General features: G+C 34.7%; 1 protein-coding gene across 1 annotated transcript; it reads left to right on the top strand.

Annotated features, from left to right (window-relative positions):
- Positions 1-2,128: 2,128 nt before the first annotated feature.
- On the top strand, positions 2,129-15,483 carry LOC120118830 (acyl-CoA-binding domain-containing protein 5-like). The gene is made up of 4 exons (XM_039138790.1): positions 2,129-2,355; positions 2,520-2,659; positions 2,739-2,865; positions 15,409-15,483. Exons 1-4 carry the CDS (start codon positions 2,332-2,334, stop codon positions 15,481-15,483), a joined length of 366 nt encoding a protein of 121 aa, XP_038994721.1. The 5' UTR covers positions 2,129-2,331.
- The last annotated feature ends 3,027 nt before the right edge of the window (positions 15,484-18,510 follow it).

Below are 18,510 nucleotides of genomic sequence, written 5' to 3'. Positions count from 1 at the left end.
ACCAACACAACCAAGTCTTCAATTTGTTTTTGAAGTGCAAAAAAAAAATCAACTTCAGCCATATTATGGGTTTTCTTTGTCATACCCACTGAAAAATTGCCAGGAATTGAGGCTCTAGATACCAATTGTTATAGATTAAGAGAAAAGAGTATATATGAGAGAAGAATTTAGAGAAGAGAGATTATAGAAAAGGAATTCATCATTCATTGCATAAGGAAATTCTTGATTACACAACAGGTATTTATTTAGTTACAAGCTGGTACAGGGAATCTAACAATGTCAGCTGATATTCCTTACTAACAACTTATAACAGTCATTCTTATCTTCTTTCTCCTTGCAGGATATTGGGCCACATGACCTGTGCTGCTTCAACTCGTCCTGGGCTGGAGACTTGGGCAGATCCGACTCTGACTGGACCGGATACACGGGTGACTCCAATTCAGAGGGTAAGTACCTCATGCCCCTTTCTCGTGTTTCAATCCCTAAATCCCTCTTTTCAATTCCCTCAATCTCTAACCCTTGACTTCTGCTTTCCCCAATTCCTTTTTCTCGTCCACGCTCATCTCTTCCGACTGTGACACCTGCCTTTTCTCCGCTACCACACGGAATTATCGAATTATAGCTGAATTTCAAACGAGTATGTAATTTCGCATTGGCCATTATTTTTGCATTTTATTGGAGTTCAGAAACAACAATTTTGTGCTTTTGTTTTTTGCCTTAGAAACTTTAGGTTGTTTACTTTCAAATAGTGTCGTGAGTTAATGGATAGAATTCAGTTGAAGAATTTCAAGAATTGTTTCGATTAAATTATTCTTGGACAATCATAATTATCATACGTTAATGTTTTCAGTATTATATTTGTGTTTCCTAGTAGATAATCAAGTAAAATTTGACAAATTTAATATCCCACTGAAATGCTTTTTGTGAGTTAATCAGTAGCTATTGTTATCCGTATGTATAAGCTATCCCTTTAAGCTCATATTTATTGGTTTAATGCCCTTTTATTTCTTTGTGAATTAAAAATGTACCGAGTTTCATTCTTGATAAATTTCTGCAAATCCAATTTTTTACTGGACTAAACAACATTGTGTACAATATCTGAAAACTATGTGTATCACTCTTGTCTCAAGAATCTAAGATTGATGTCTTGTTTAGATCCTGAAGCAAGGGGGAAAAGTGGGTTTTAAAATTGCTCTAGAAAATTTTTTCGATTGCATTTTTTTATGCTGTCACGCCAATTTATACATAGAGGATTATAAAATTCTATCATTCTTCTTAAGTTCAACTCCACTAGCTTTTTCTGAAAACTAATGAGTTACAAATTGTGCATCTCTTGATTGTTTATATTTTGCAATTGAAGAACTTCACTTACAGACAAACAACTCATATGAGAGCAGAAGAGATTAAAACAGACATGTATATCAGCAGTTGGCCTTCAGATTTGGCCCACGAGAAGTGGGTTAAACTCCCGGTTTCTAGTGCACATCCATCAGCTCGATACAAGGTATTTTTCTTTTTTCTTGTGAAGCTTGCACAATATCATATTGGTTGTCTCACTTTATGTACCTGTCTCATTTGGGATGTTTGATCATGTTGTTAATCGTTAATAGGGCTGCTATCCATTTATGAATTTTTCTATTATAATGGGGCTAGATTGCTTATCATGTTATTGTTGGCTTATCAATGTAGCATGCTGCAACAGTGGCTGATGAGAAACTATATATCAATGTAGGCAGTCGTAATGGTCTATACCTGTCTGATATTCAGGTTTTGTTACATGACCTCATTCTTACGTATTACTTAATTGTCTGTATTGTGCTCTTTGGCTGCTTTTGCAGGTATTTGATCTTAGAAGTTTGACATGGTATAGTCTGAAACTGAAGATTGATCCTAGTGATGATAAATCAGAGGACAATGGCTTACAGGAAGTTCTTCCAGGCATTTCAGATCACAGTATGGTATGACTTTTATTGCACCACCCCAATAGATATGATTCTTTTTTCCCTAACTAAACTCCTCTTCTTATGCTGTGGTTCAATGCAATTTTGAATAAGCACTTGAAACAATAATTTATTTATATATTTTGTTTCAGATTAAATGGGAAAATAGACTACTTCTTCTGGGTGGGAATTCTAAGAAATCTTCTGATGTAATGATAGGTTTGTATTTCTAAGGGTCATTTGGTACAATTACAGCAGAAGTTTATGAATCCAGTATTTTGTTTAATGGTTTGTGACAAACGAACATTTTTACATTGTTTGGAGTCTAATAAAAATAGTTGATGCACTTGTAGTGCATTTCATCAATCTGGAGACTCATGTATGTGGTGTCATGGAGACCTTTGGAAAAACTCCGGTAACTCACTTTTTACAGCTTGTATTAATATATTTTACAGTTTTCGTTTTCTCTATGCTTGCTCGTTTATTTTATTCTTAATTGATATATAGTTTTAAGTTATATGCTTCTTGAAATGTGTAGAATTCATTTCACTTGCTGGTTTTTTGTGTTATATGTTCCAGGTAGAACGTGGGGGTCATTCTGTCACAGTGGCGGGTTCTAAGCTGATAGTTTTTGGTGGAGAAGACAGGAGCAGGAAATTGCTTAATGATGTACATGTTTTTGATCTACAGACAATGACTTTGAGTGCAGTCGAGGCAACGTAAACTTCTTTTCTGATTTTAAATGCCGATTATTCCTCAAAAGTTTAGAAGTAGCCTGCATCGCTTGTATTTTGTTAGGCAGTCACCCCCAGCTCTAAGATATGATCACTCAGCTGCAGTGCACTCAGAGCGCTACCTTTTGATTTTTGGTGGTGGTTCTCATTCATTATTCTTTAATGATCTTCATGTATTTGACTTGCAGAATGTAATTTTTTTGGTTGGTCACCGCTGATGAACGGCAGCCGGCGAAGCGACGACCTACCGGTTTCTGGATTTTCACGCTTCCCCAGAGAAAATAGGGGGCCTCAGTTTGATCTGTTTTGAGATGGGGGAGAAAATGAAAATTGTTTTTGGTTTTTGACTTTTATAGTTGACCTGTGGTTGACCCGTAACCCGATTCACCCAGCTAGAGGATCCGTGTGTTTTTTAGCACAAAGGGGTAATTACATTTTGGCCCCACAAAACTTTTAAAACTTTCGTTTTGCCCCCTAAAATTCAATTTCGTCCTAAATTCTTTTTAAATTAGCCCCCAATTTTAATTTTTATTTCAAATTAGCCCTTTTATTATTATTATATATATATATTCATGTTTTTTTATTTTTATTTTCATTTTTACTATCTTTTTTTATTTATTGTTTCTTTTTATTATTATTATTTTTATATTATTATTATTATTATTATTATTATTATTAGTGTTTTATGTATGTATATATATTTTATTTTATTTAGTTATTTTTTATTTGTTTTACTAATATTCTAATATATATATATATATTTATTTATTTTTTATCATTATTTTTTCTTTTTTTATTTAAATACCGTTATATATATAGTGTTTTTATTCTTTTTTTACTATTTTTTTTTATTTTTTTATTTAATATTATATTTGTCGAAACCATCTTTCGGTTAGACTCGGAATTGGGCTTCGACTTAGGAAAATGGATTAGGAGTTGACACCGATCATTTATTTTAAGAATAAAACGGGTTGATCGGATACCTTATTTCTTACCTGATCTACGTCTTACCAAAGATGTGTCAGATTCGAGAGTCGGTTACAATCAAGGAATGGTTAACACCCTTGAACTGCCCTTTCGGTACTACGTAGTTTCCAGTTGTCTTTAATTAAGAAATTGAAAGTTTAAATTAAAAGTTAAAATAACGATCCGAATCACTTACCTCCGATAGTTTTAAAAGTGTACCTTTAAAAAAGTTAGAAAATGTTACCTAAAGTAAAATGCGGAATAAAAAAAGACAATAACTATACAAAATGTCCCGAAATAAAAAAAGAAAATAAATACAAAATAAAAAAAGTAAAGACCAAATAAGGTAACTAAATTAAGAAAACAAATCAAATAAAATAAAAAAAGGAAAAAGGAAAATAATAATAATAAAAACACAAACAAAACAAAAAAATAATAATAATAAAAAATAAAATATACATAAATAAAACGTTAGGTAAAATAATAATAGTGATAATAAAAAATAATTAAAAAATGCATCTAATTCATATCTCCCCACTTACCCTAATCACTCCACCATCATTTCATCAAAACAAATGAGAAAAACCCGGGTAGAAAGAGGAAAGGAAGAAATTAAAGTGAGGCCAATCATATAATAATAATGAAGGTTAGGTAAGACAAATATATATATAATATAATATAATAATTAATAAGTAAAAGTAAAAACAAAAACAAAAACAAAAGAAAAAAAATATAAATACAAATACAAATAGAAATAGAAAATAAATAAATAGTAAAAAATAGAAATAAAAAACTAAAACATACATAACGTATTAAAATAAAAAAAGAAAAAAAATGATGATAAGAAAAAATAAAAATATAAACAAAAAAGTTAGGTAAAAAAATAAACAAAACAAGTAAAATAAAAGATATATATAATAATAGTAATTAATAAGAAAAAAATAATATATGCATTAATAATAATAGAGAAATAATAATAATAATAATAATAATAATAATATAAATATATATATACATAATTATATATAATATAATATTTAAATAAAAAAGAAATTAACATGGGAAGGGACCAAATTGAAAGACAGACGAGTTGGGTATTAAATTTAGAAGAAAAATCACAAGAGAAATTCGATTTGGGGGTCAAAATAGACCCTTAAAAATGACGGGGGACCGAAAGGGTGATTTACCCATTTTCCTCAAAAACACACGGATCCCCTCCCCTAGGAGGGGATCCGCTCGAGTCATCGGGTCGGGTTGTGGGTTATGTATAAAGCCCAAAGCTTGAAACAAATTTTCATAATTCATTTCCCCCTCAAATGGATCAAACTCCATTTTATATTTTTCTCTTAATTGTTCTTCGACCAAACGAAGAACACGACCGGGGTTTAAGAACAAACCCAGTTTTCGACAAGCGTCGCCTCGCCGGCCACTTTTGATTGGCACCGGCCACCGTTCATCGGCGGTGAAACATAAAAAGATTTCATTTTTCTAAAAGCTTTCCTTTCCCTCTACTCGAATATCAAGATCGTTTTTTTAAAAGTGCCTCGGGGAGGTGTAGATCTAGAAAAGAACATTTCGATCACCCCCTTTCGGTCATCGACGATCGGGTTTTAACAAAATACAACATGCAAGGGTAAACTACACGAGGTAAAAAAAATTCTACCTTTTATTTCTTTCGGAACTTGTACAAAATTGCTTCGATAATCTCTTACAATTTACTTATTTTTCATGATTTTTTTCTTTGTTAAATTCCTAGTGATCCCTAAATCGTGTAGTTACATATTTATTTATACAAAAAAATACTATTTTTAAAATCCTATTCCGAGTAAAACTCTTGGTTTGTTGAGAGTCTAATGGTTGCTTGCTTTGTTGGCTTTGCTGGTTTTCACATGTTATCGTGGTGTCAAGGAGTTCGGCGTTGGTTGCGTGAAAAACGGCGGTTTGACCAAGCTGGGTGAGAAATGACGTTGGGGAGTCTTCGGGGGTGAAAAGCTAGGGTTACGAACCCTAGCTGGTTTGGGTTCTTGGAATTCGGTTCGGGTCTTGAACAGTTAGGCTACCTCTTTTGTAAATAGGCTTGTGTATTGGGCTTAGCACTTGTTGTAATATGGGACCTGTTACTAAACATGTAAAAAAACAAAAGATAAATAAATATATGATATAAATATAATATATGATAAATCGTATGACACAAGTTGGGGACAAAATGACATGTCTACAGCTGCCCCTCTTTGCTCATTATCGTGTAACGAAAATAGGGCAAAGACTAAAATACATTAATTTCGTCCTACCATCGTTTAGTCTTCTGTCATGTGGATCGATTCCTGATTTATCAGATATCCTTTGTCGAATTGAGTTGCGGCTGGCTCTTCCGTTGCGAAGTCGAGTCCATCTCGAAATAATATGGAATTAAAGTCGGAGTTTGGAATTTGGATCAGAATGTGGTTTCTTATTGCTAAATTATAGTTCAATTCGGTCTTCTTCTCGATTTAAAGAACTTGGTTTAAAAATTTGACTGGCAAAATAGTTTTTTGACTCCACCCTATGGTTGACAGGCCCTCAAGATAAATGAAATCGAACTCGAAAGGTCTTCGTTGACAGATAGATTTTCTCGACTTAAGTTGTGCTGTCGAAAAACGATTTCTTTTCACTAAGGCATGGCTAACCCAAGTCATCTTCTCGACTTGAAAACCACGGCTACCACCGGACAGTAGTGTGAATGATGTGTCATCGAGCTGAATGGAATCGAACTCGATAATTTTTATTGACAGATAGTTTTTCTCGACTTAAGATATACTTAAAATTTGACATACCCTTGAGCTGAATGGAATCGAACTCGAAGGTATTGGCTGAAAAATAACCCTTCTAGCCTTGAGTTATGCTGCAAAGGATGTGCCCTCGAAGCTGAGTGTAATCGAACTCGAGGGTCTTTGGCAGATAGCCCTTCTAGCCTTGAGCTACACTGTAAATGATGTGCCATTGAGCTGAGTGTAATCGAACTCAAAGGTATTTGTTGATAGATAACCCTTCTAGCCTTGAGTTATGCTGCAAATAATGTGCCCTTGAAGCTGAGTGTAATCGAACTCGAGGATCTTTGGCAGATAACCCTTCTAGCTTTGAGATATACTGCAAATGATGTGCCTTTGAGTTGAGTGTAATCGAACTCAAAGGTTTTTTGTTGGAAAATAGCCCTTCTTGCCTTGAGCTATGTTGCAAATGATGTGCCTTGGAGCTGAGCGTAGTTAAACTCGAAGGTATTGGCTGAAAAATAACCCTTCTAGCCTTGAGTTATGCTGCAAATGATGTGCCTTAGAGCTGAGCGTAGTCGAACTCGAAGGTCTTTGGTTTGAAGATAACTCTTCTAGTCTTGAGTTATGATGCAAATGATATGCCTTAGAGCTGAGCGTAGTCGAACTCGAAGGTCTTTTGGTGGCAGATATTCTAGCCTTGAGCTATGCTGCAAATAATGTGCCTTGGAGCTGAGCGTAGTCAAATTCGAAGGTATTTGGTTGGCATATAACCCTTCTAGCCTTGAGTTATGCTGCAAATGATGTGCCTTAGAGCTGAGCGTAGTCGAACTCGAAGGTCTTTTGGTGGCAGATAGCCCTTCTAGCCTTGAGCTATACTGCAAATGATATGCCTTGGAGCTAAGCGTAGTCAAACTTGAAGGTTTTTAGCCTTGATTTATGCTTCAAATGATGTGCCTTGGAGCTGAGCGTAGTCAAACTCGAAGGTATTTGGTTGGCAGATAACTCTTTTAGCCTTGAGTTATGCTGCAAATGATGTGCCTTGGAGCTGAGCGTAGTAGAACTCGAAGGTCTTTGGTTGACAGATAACTCTTCTAGCCTTGACTTATGTTGCAAATGATGTGCCTTGGAGCTGAGCGTAGTCGAACTCGAAGGTCTTTTGTTGGCAAATAGCCCTTCTTGCCTTGAGCTATGTTGTAAGTCGAACTCGAAGGTCTTTTGTTGGTAGATAACCTTTCTAGCCTTGAGTTATGCTGTAAATGATGTGCCTTGGAGCTGAGCGTACTCGATCTCGAAGGTTTTTTTTGGCAAATAGCCCTTCTTGCCTTGAGCTATGTTGCAAATGATGTGCCTTAGAGCTGAGCGTAGTCGAACTCGAATGTTTTTTGTTGGCAGATAACCCTTCTAGCCTTGAGTTGTGCTGCCAATAGTTTCTTTAAAAAATGGCTTCCCTTTACGGGTCTAAGCCGATCATAATTCTTCAGGTGGTTCCTTTAAGCGGTTCTGAACTAAGTAATATGATTTTTGGATGACTCCCCTTCACGGGAAAGCCCACTGATAAATTCTGTCAGCCGGATATCTTCCGTCGTGGAATTGAAATCGGGCTTGAAAATGTTAACTGGAAACCTACTACTCATTATTGAGTTAAGCTGATCTGGATTCGTTCTGAATTGGCTCTCAAACCCATCTAAAATTGATTATGAGATCTGTAGATATGTCAAGTCGGTTGAGGTGTAGCTTCTCACTGTTGAGCCTAGCAACCACCATTGATCTTTAAAGGAGCTTTCGAATCGAGTATATTTCGTCATGAAGTCGAAACTTGACTCTGAAAGCTTCAAAAAATTATGCATGTGAAAAATGATAAATGTAATGCTCTTAAGTATGTCTAAGAAGCATGCAATATGAATTAGCCTTGGACGGAGTCTTGTGCTTTGTCTGCCAATCTTGATCATTGGAATTGATCATGCCCCATTTTCTTCTCGGGTTGTAGCCTTTCATATTTGAGATTGTCTTGTTTGAAAATATTTTTCCTTTCTCTTATTTAGGAGGGAAAAAAAGGATATGAAAATAGAAGAATTCTGTAAAACATTTCCCCTAAATTCAAGCTCGCAATCGAATCAAATCAAATCATAAACATGAGTTCAAAGAATATCAAAGGAATTAATAGCTCTTTTAATGCTTTCAGAGTTATAGCTCTTTGACAATTATTCAAGTGAATGAGTTGGCTTTAGGTTGACCTAAGGTTTCAGCCACAAAAAAATGTCATTTTTTCGGTTATTGTAACATGCTTTTTCTTTGGCTTGGCATTTTAATTGGATGCGGACTAAATGACGCAACTAGCATTATCAATTACTAGACCTTCTATTTCGGTTCTCTGAAATCTTCCATTTGTTCAAGCTGCGTAGGCTCCTCTAACAAAAGCAGTGCAAAAATATTGGTCTAAAAATGAAATTCCTGAGTGCTCGTGTGAAATTGACTATAACAGGTGTTCTTTAACTCCCTTAGTCTATCTTTACCGAAACTCCTTATTTAAATTTGTCATTGTCTGGCTAGCAGAATCAATAAAGCCAGGGCGTTTAACCAATTGCTCTAGAGGGACAACTTAATATCATTGTATAGATATTATAATCACCTTTATCAGGCTAGCTGAATATTATCCGTAAAGCCGGGGCGTTTAACCAATTTCCTTAGAGGGACAACTCAAGTTTTATTATAATTACCTTTATCAGGCTAACTGAATCTTATCCATAAAGCCGGGGAGTTTAAAAAATTGCTTTAGAGGGACAACTCAAGCTTTATTGTATATATATAATATTATAATCTGGGTATACGGGTCCAATTTCTTAAGTTTGTCAAGAAGAACCTGTTATAGTCTAGGTGTTTTTGAAAGTCAAGAAATCTCATCTTTAGAGTTCAATTTCCAAGCAACTAACCTAAACTAGATTCACCTACTCGACTATTCCATCTGTGAAGATCATTATCATCACTGAACATCTTAAATAAAAAGTATAGTAACTGTCATATGCAAAAGATACCACATGTTGTCCGCACCTATGCACATCTAAATGTCAAGCCTTATGAAGGGAGAATGCTATATGGGTTATTTGCAAGAGAATGGTACGATGTTTGAGCGAATCTTCTGGGTAAGGTCAAAGTCCTTTGTTTTATTAACTTTTAATCGTGTTACTTTGTCAAAGATCTATAAATCCAATCATTTACAGAGTTTTTAATTCAATTGATATTCAAAGAATTTCAAGTCTGCAAATTTGATTCATTGCTCACAATCTTTAAAGTAGCATAAATTTATTCAAATGTTCTTACAAAAAATTGAGAAAAATGAAAAAAAAACAAATTCAAACAAAATACCTCAAATGATGAAATGATCTTCCTCACTTGGATGCCCCCGAGTTGTTGAAGTCGATCCAATTCTTATTATTCATTTTCTGTACGATTCTCTTGAATGCGGAGTAGTTCTCGATAGTGCGCCCTGTGACACCACTATGATATTCACAATGAGCGTTATCCTCATACTACTTGGGGTACGGGGGCTTCATGGGTGATATGGTGACACCACATGTGTGTCAAACAACTATTGGTAAAGCTCCTTATATGTCATTTTAATAGGATCAAAATGTTCTCATTTTTGATGAGACATCTCTTGTTAGTTAATGTAATGAAAAAAGAAAAGAAGATAAAAAAAATACGAAATATGCAAGAATGCATGATGCATGAAGTTTCGAGGCATTGATCCAAAAATATGTCTATTACTGTAAATAATCCTTATTAGGGACAAAAGTGTTATGTCTTAAGAGACAAAAAACATTTTAATGGTATAGATCCCGAACAGCCTCTGGCAGGTTGATTCGTCTTCCGTATTTTTTCTGTCACCGGTTGAATACCCTGTCAACCCGTTCCGACTCCTTTGGCTAAACTGTGCAAGTGATGAGCTGCTTGCCCCAAAAAAGTCTCGAAGGACTGCATCTCCGACTTTCACTCTCTGCTGAGCATGTTCCTAGCAAAAGTGTCACTGGAGCCCTCCATCGATGGGAACTATCCGAATCTTACTTCTTGAATTTGTCAACAATGGCCTCCAATTTCAGCTAATGTTTTTCCATCTTGTTCTTGTTGTCTTTGAAAGGACTCTCCAGATAAACAACCTTTTATTGTCTTGCCCCTGCAACATTTGTCGACTCAAAAAGTTGATTTTTAGTGTGTTCGGTGTAAATCCCGGTCCATTCTGAGTATTCTCTGACCATAGTTGGACTTTTGAGCTTTTCATCTCTTGTATTATAACTCATTTATCCATTAATGCATACTATTTACGTTTAACAAACACATTTTTTGTGGATCAACACCTCTTTTAAATGACGCAAATGATGAAAATATAATAAAAGAGAACAAAAATGAGAAGAGTTAGTGAGGTAAAGATAATAATCAAAACAATGATGGAAATAAAAATCCTACCCCACATGATATATATCCCACAAGTTGATTTTGAACAAATCCTAATTGTATAAATTTCTAGTTCGCATGCTTTGAACAGGAAATAAAGCAAGAAATAAAGCAAGAAATAATATCAAAGCAGCCTAGGGTTTGAAATGAGGTTTTGGGGTAGGCTCTAATTCTCCATAGTCTCTCAGATTATGTTCTAAAAAAGGTACATGAGTTCTCCTTGCTGGTGCCCCATTGGGTTTGTCAGACCCTTAGTCCTAAGCCCATTACAATCTTATGTGGACTAAGTTAAACTCGAGAGGAAACATTCCCTTATGCCCATACGGAGAATAAATTCTCACGAGAGTGTCACTTTCACCCCACTTAAAAAAACGGGTTCGAAGCTCGAGTTTAGAGCCTTAGGTGAAAAAACTTTAAGGGCTAAAATCACTGAAAAGAGACCGTCAGTACAACTATTTATTTGAAAAACGCAAACAAAAGTAAATAATAAGGATTGAAAAATTACCTTAAAATTTAAACTTACCCTTTTCATTAAAAAGACAACTAAAAATTACCTTAGCCTGACTCACTTACCTGTCCCTAGCGGAGTTGTCAAGCTGTCGGAAACGTCTTTTGGTTAGACCCGGAATTGGGCTTCAACTTAGGAAAATGGATTAGGAGTCGCCACCTATAATTTATTTTAAGAATAAAACAGGTTGATCGGATATCTTATTTCTTACCTGATCCGCGTCTTACCAAAGATGTGTCAGATTCGGGAGTCAGTTACACTCAATGAAGGGTTAGCACCCTTGAACTGCCCTTTCGGTACTACGTAGTTTCCAGTTGTCTTTAATTAAGAAAATTGAAAGTTTAAATTGAAAGTTAAAATAACGATCTGAATCACTTACCTCCGATAGTTTTAAAAGTGTACCTTTAAAAAAGTCGAAAAATGTTAGCTAAAGTAAAATACGGAATCAAAAAAGATAATAACTATACAAAATGTCCCGAAATAAAAAAAAGAAAATAAATACAAAATAAAAAAGAGTAAAGACCAAATAAGGTAACTAAATTAAGGAAACAAATCAAATAAAATAAAAAAAGGAAAAAATAATAATAATAACACAACAACAAAAAATAATAATAATAATAAATAAATAAAATATACATATATAAAAAGTTAAGTAAAATAATAATAGTGATAATAAAAAAATAATTAAAAAATGCATCTAATTCAAATCTCCCCACCTACCCTAATCACTCCACCATCATTTCCTCAAAACAAATGAGAAAAGCCCGTGTAGAAAGAGGAAAAGAAGAAATTAAAGTGGGGCCAAACATATAATAATAATGAAGGTTATGTAAGACAAATATATATATATATAATAATTAATAAGTAAAAGTAAAAAAATAAATAAATAAATAAAATACAAATTGAAAATAAATAAATAAATAGTGAAAAAAGAGTAGAAATAAAAAAACTAAAACATACATAACGTATTAAAATAAAAAAAGGAAAAAATGATGATAAGAAAAAATAAAAATATAAATATAAATATAAATATAAACAAAAATGTTAGGTAAAGAAAAAAAAATAAATAAAACAAAACAGATAAAATATATATATAATAATAGTAATTAATAAGAAAGAAAATAATTTATGCATTAATAATAATAGAGAAATAATAATAATAATAATAATAATAATAATAATAATAATAATATAAATATATATACATAATTACATATAATATAATATTTAAATAAAAAAGAAATTAACATGGGAATAGACCAAATTGAAAGCAGACGAGTTGGGTATTAAATTTAGAAGAAAAATCACGGGGAAATTTGATTTGGGGGTCAAAATAGACCCTTAAAAATGACGAGGGACCGAAAGGGTGATTTACCCATTTTTCTCAAAAACACGCGGATCCCTTATGGGATTCGATCGAGTCATCGGGTCGCGTCGTGGGTCATGTGTAAAGCCCAAAGCTTGAAACAGATTTTCATAATTAATTTCCCCCTCAAATGGATCAAACTCCATTTTACATTTTTCTCTCAATTGTTCTTCGACCAAACGAAGAACACGACCGGGGTTTAAGAACAAACCCAATTTCTGACCAAGCGTCGCCTCGTCGGTCACCGTTGATCGGCGCCGGCCGCCGTTCATCGACGGCGAAACATAAAAAGATTTCACTTTTATGAAAGCTTTCCTCTCCCTGTACTCGAATATCAAGCTCGTTTTTTTAAAAAAGTGCCTCGGGGAGGTGTAGATCTAGAAAAGAACATTTTGAACACCCCCATTTTGGTCATCGACAATCGGGTTTTAACAAAATACAACATGCAAGGGTAAACTACACGAGGTAAAAAAATCTACCTTTTATTTCTTTCGGAACTTGTACAAAATTGCTTTGATAATCTCTTGCGATTCACTTATTTTTCGTGATTTTTCCTGTACAAAATTCCTAGTGATCCCTAAATCGTGTAGTTACATGTTTATTTATACCGAAAAAAAACTCTATTTTTAGAATCCTATTCCGAGTAAAACTCTCGGTTTGTTGAGAGTCTAATGGTTGCATGCTTTGTTGGCTTTGCTGGTGTTCACACGTCGCCGTGGTGCCGAGGAGTTCGGTGTTGGTTGTGTGAGAAGCGACGGTTTAACCAAGCTGGATGAGAAACGACGCCGAGAAGTCTTCGGGGGTATAAAGCTAGGGTTAAAAACCCTAGCTGGTTCGGGCTCCTGGAATTCGGTTCGGGTCTTGAACAATTGGGCTACCTCTTTTGTAAACATGCTTGTGTATTGGGCTTAGCACTTGTTGTAACATGGGACCTGTTATAAAGCATGTAAAAAAACAAAAGATAAATAAATATAATATATAATAAATCGTATGACACAAGTTGGGGACGAAATGACATGTCTACAATATTATATATATATATATATATATGTTACCTAACATTTGTCATGATTGCCTCCTAGGCCATCTCCCCTTCTTTTCTTCCTACGTTCTATCTCTGATCGAATTGTTCCCCTTTTTTTGGTGAAGTGATGGTAGTAGGATTAGGTGTGTTTCTTTATTTTTTTTTATTATTTCTCTAATATTTATTATTATTATTATTATTTTCTTTTTTGTACCTAATAGTTATATATATTTTTATTTTTATTTTTTTCATTATTATTATTATTATTATTTATTATTTTTTATCTTCTTTTTATTTCTTTATTTCATTTGATTTGTTTCCGTAATTTAGTTAACTTATTTGGTTTTTATTTTTTATATTTTGTATTTATTTATTTTATATTTCGTTATATTTTTATAGTTATTGTCCTTTTGATTATGCATTTTACTTTAGTTAAAAAAAAATCTGACTTTTTTTAGGGTACACTTTTAAATTTATCAAAGGTGAGTAGTTCGGATCGAACTTTTATCTTTCAATTTAAATTACAATTTTCTTAATTAAAGACAACTGATAAATTAATTAGTACCGAAAGGGCAATTCAAGGGTACTAATCCTTCATTGATTGTAACCGACTCCCGAATCCGACATATCTTTAGTAAGATGCAGATCGAGTAAGAAATTAAGGTGTCTGATCTACCTACTTTTATTCCTAAAATAAATGATCGGTGAAGGCTCTAACCCGTTTATTCACGTCGAAGCTCAATTCTGGGCCCACCCGAAAAGACGGTTCCGACAGCTTGGCTCCACTGGGGAAAGTAAGTGAGTCAGGCTAATGTTAATTTTCAATTGTCTTTTTAATGAAAAAGGTAAGTTTAAATTTTAAGGTAATTTTTTCTATCCTTATTATTTATTTTTGATTATTTTTTCAAATAAATAGTTGTACTGACGATTTCTTTCAATGGTTTCAGTTTACCAAACCCTTCTCCACCTAAGGCTCTAAACTCGAGCTACAAACCTGTTTTTAAGTGGGGGTGAAAGTGACGCCTTCGTGAGAATTTATTCTCTGCATAGGCCTAGCAAGTAACATTCAGGATTTATATACCTTATGTATTCGTGTGAATTTATTCACCGTGCGGGCATAAGTGAATGTATCCTCTCGAGTTTAACTTAGTCCACATAAGCTTGTAATGGGCTTAGGACTAAGGGTCTGGCAAGCCCAAGGGGGAGCCAGCAAGGAGAACTCAGATACCTTTTTTTAGAACCTAAATCGGGAGACTGCAGGGAATTAGTGCCCACCCCAAAACCTCATTTGAAACCCTAGGCTACTTTGAGATTATTTCCTGCTTTACTTCATGTTCAAAGCATGTGAACTAGAAATTTATGCGGTTAGGACTGGTTCAAAATTAACATGTGGGATAGAGATCATGTCCGGGTAAGAATAATAAGCATGTGGGGTAGATATCATGTGGGGTAGGGCTTTTATTTTTTATTATTGTTTTGATTATTATCCTTACCTCACTAACTCTTTTCATTTTTTGTTTTCTTTTATTTTATTTTCATCATTTGCATCATTCAAAAGATGTGTTGATCCACAAAAAATGTCACTCTGCTATGTTGTAAATGACTCAGAACAGACCGAGATCTACACCGAGTACATCAAAAGTCGACCTTTTAAGTTGTCAAAATTTACAGGGGCAAGACGAGGAAAATGTTACTGACCTGAAGAGTCCCTTTAAGGACAACAAGAACAGGATGACAAAGCGATAGCTGAAATTGGAAGCCATTGTTAACAAATTCAAGAAACAATCAAATTAACTTTAGATAATCCCTTTGATGGAGGATTTCGTTGGCGTTTTCGTTAAAGAACAGACTTAGTAGAGAGTTAAAAACCAGAGATGCAACCATTCGAGACTTCTTGGGACAAGTGCAAAAAGTAACTCATCACCTGCACGGTTTAGCCAGAGAAGCCGGAGCGGTTAGACATGGTATTCAACCGATGACAAACGAAGACAAAAGACTAGTCAACATGTCAGAAGCTATTCAGGATCTAGAAGACATAGTGGTTTTTTGTCTCTTAAGAAATAACACTTTTTCCCCAATAAATGATTATTTATAATAACAGACACATTTTTGGATCAATGCCTCGAACATTGCATGCATCATGCATTTAGACATATTTTTCATTTTTGTTATTTTCATTTCTTTACATTCGCATTAACTAATAGAAGAATGTCTCATAAAAAAGGGAACAAATACTGGAGATACCAACTCAAGCATTGGACACACCCCATCCACATAACACCCGTTCAAAAAAGAAAAAGATGGAAGCAAAAATCACTCAACTTGAGGAAAATATGTTGAAGTTACAGCGAAAGCTAGAAGATAAGATAAACCAGAGCAATCTGAGTACTCTGGATATAATCACGAAGAACCAAGAGTCCTTGGTCGATTACATTGTTGCCAAGCTAGCTGGTCTACGTCAGACAAGTGCACCTGGGGAAGGTTCATCGGAAGGGGTAACTATGACACCTACTCGCAAGTGGTTGTCTCACCTGGAATCTTACCAGAACTTCAAGGGGACTCATCCGCTACAAAAATGAAGATCCTATCTGCTACAAAGATACAGAATGTTGTATCTAACCCTGAGAACAAGTCGGGTTATTACCATATATCGGATTTGGACAAAGAGGACAAAGTAAAGAAGATGGAGGAGAAAATCAAGCAATTGAAGGACTAAATGAAGGTAGTTAAAGAGACCATGACTACCATAGAGTCGATGCCACGGAACTCAGTCTAATCCCAGACTTGGTTCTTCCTCTGAAATTCAAGTCCCCAGAATTCGAGAAGTTCGATGGAAATAGTTGCTCATCCGCCCACATCACCATGTTATGCCGAAAGATGACAGGATATGTAGAAAACGACCAACTCCTAATCCATTGCTTCCAAAAGAGTCTGTCAGGCTCAGCCATCCGGTGGTACAATCAGCTAAGTCGGTCTAATATCAAGACTTGGAAAGATTTAGCCAAGTCATTTCTGGAACAATACAAACACGTCAATGACACAAGGTCAAATCGAGTTATGCTACAAAGCATGAAAAAGAAGCATAACAAAAGTTTCAGACAATATGCACAGAAGTAGAGGGATTTGGCTGTGTAAGTGCATCTACTCTTGAATGAGAAAGAAACCCAGAAGCTCTTCATACAAACACTAAAGGCTCCTTACTTTAAACCTAGTTGCAATCATATCCAGTAATTTTTTGGACTTAGTTATGGCCGGGGAGATGGTAGAAACTACCATAAAGCAAGGCAAGATTGAAGAAGGGGAGACAAGTAAGAAACCTCCTATGAAAGAGAGGAATAGAGAGATTAACAACCTGAGCACCTACAACACTAATAAAGGTGTTATAATCTCCAAAAGAAAATCAACTGCAGTTGTACCGTCATGTACTTTTAGTTAAGATTCCAGAGAACCTAAGAAGGAAAAGAAACATTCCGACCCTATTCTCATGACCTACAAAGAGCTTTACCAACAACTTTTTGACACTCACGTAGTGTCACCATATCCAATGGAACCCATGAAACCCCCATACCCCAAGTGATATGATGAGAATGCTCATTGCGAATATCATGGCGGTGTCCCAGGGCACACTATTGAGAACTGTTACGCATTCAAGAGAATCGTGCAGAAGATGCGCAACAAGAACTGGATCGACTTCAACAACTCGGGGGCATCCAAGTGAGGAGGAAGATCATTTCATCATTTGCAGCATTCGGTTTGAATTTATTTTTCATCTTTTCTTAAGTTTTTTGTAAGGATATTTTTATGTTACTTTAAAGACGATGAGCAATGAATTAAATTTGCAGACTTGAAATTCTTTGAATATCAACCGAATTAAAAACTCTGTAAATGATTGGAGTTATAGATCTTTGACAGAGTAAAACGATTAAAATTGATAAAACAAAGGACTTTGGCCTTACCTCAGAAAGATACGCTCAAACACCATAAACAAGAGGCTTGGTATTTAGATATGCATAGGAGCAGACAATATGGGGCATCTTTTGCATATGGCATTATTATACTTTTGTTGAAGTTGTTCAATGATGATGATGATCTTTACAGATGGAATAGTCGAGTAAGTGAATCTAGTTTAGGACAGTTGCTTGGAAATTGAACTCTAAAGATAAAATTTTTGACCTTCAACAAACACCTAGACTATAACATGTTCTTCTTGACAATCTTAAGAAATTAAATCCTTACAAGCTGAGCTATTCCACTAAGGCAATTGGTTATAGAGGAAACTCGAAAGCCTTAGCTTTATGAATAGATTGCGTTCAAACTATGACATTGCTCAGACACTTGGCAACTCGGTGTTTGCTCCACTAATATTGTCAGGTCGAAGACTTTGTGATGAGATGAACCCTTCAGTTAACCTGATAAAAATGATTATATTATTAAGTTGTCCCTCTAAAGCAATTGGTTAAACACCCTGACTTTATGGATTTGGCTAGCCAGATAATGGAAAATTAAACCAAATTTATCTAAATAAGATATTTTCGGTAATGATGGACTAAGCGAGTTAAGGAATCCCTGTTATAGTCAATTTCACACGAGCACTTAAGAATTTCATTTTTAGACGGATATTTTTGCACTGCCTTATTAGAGAAGCCTACAAAACTTGAACAAATGAAAGATTTCAGAGAATCGAAATAGAAGGTCTAGTAATTAATTATGCTAGTTGCGATATTTTGTCCGCATCCGATTAAAACACCAAGCCAAGAAAAAAGGGGCATGTTG

This window comes from Hibiscus syriacus, unplaced genomic scaffold (genome assembly GCF_006381635.1).
Source record: "Hibiscus syriacus cultivar Baekdansim isolate YM2019G1 unplaced genomic scaffold, ASM638163v2 tig00110328_pilon, whole genome shotgun sequence".
NCBI lineage: Eukaryota > Viridiplantae > Streptophyta > Magnoliopsida > Malvales > Malvaceae > Hibiscus > Hibiscus syriacus.
Note: the sequence above shows the minus strand (reverse complement) of the source record. Positions and strands in the feature narration are given on the sequence as shown.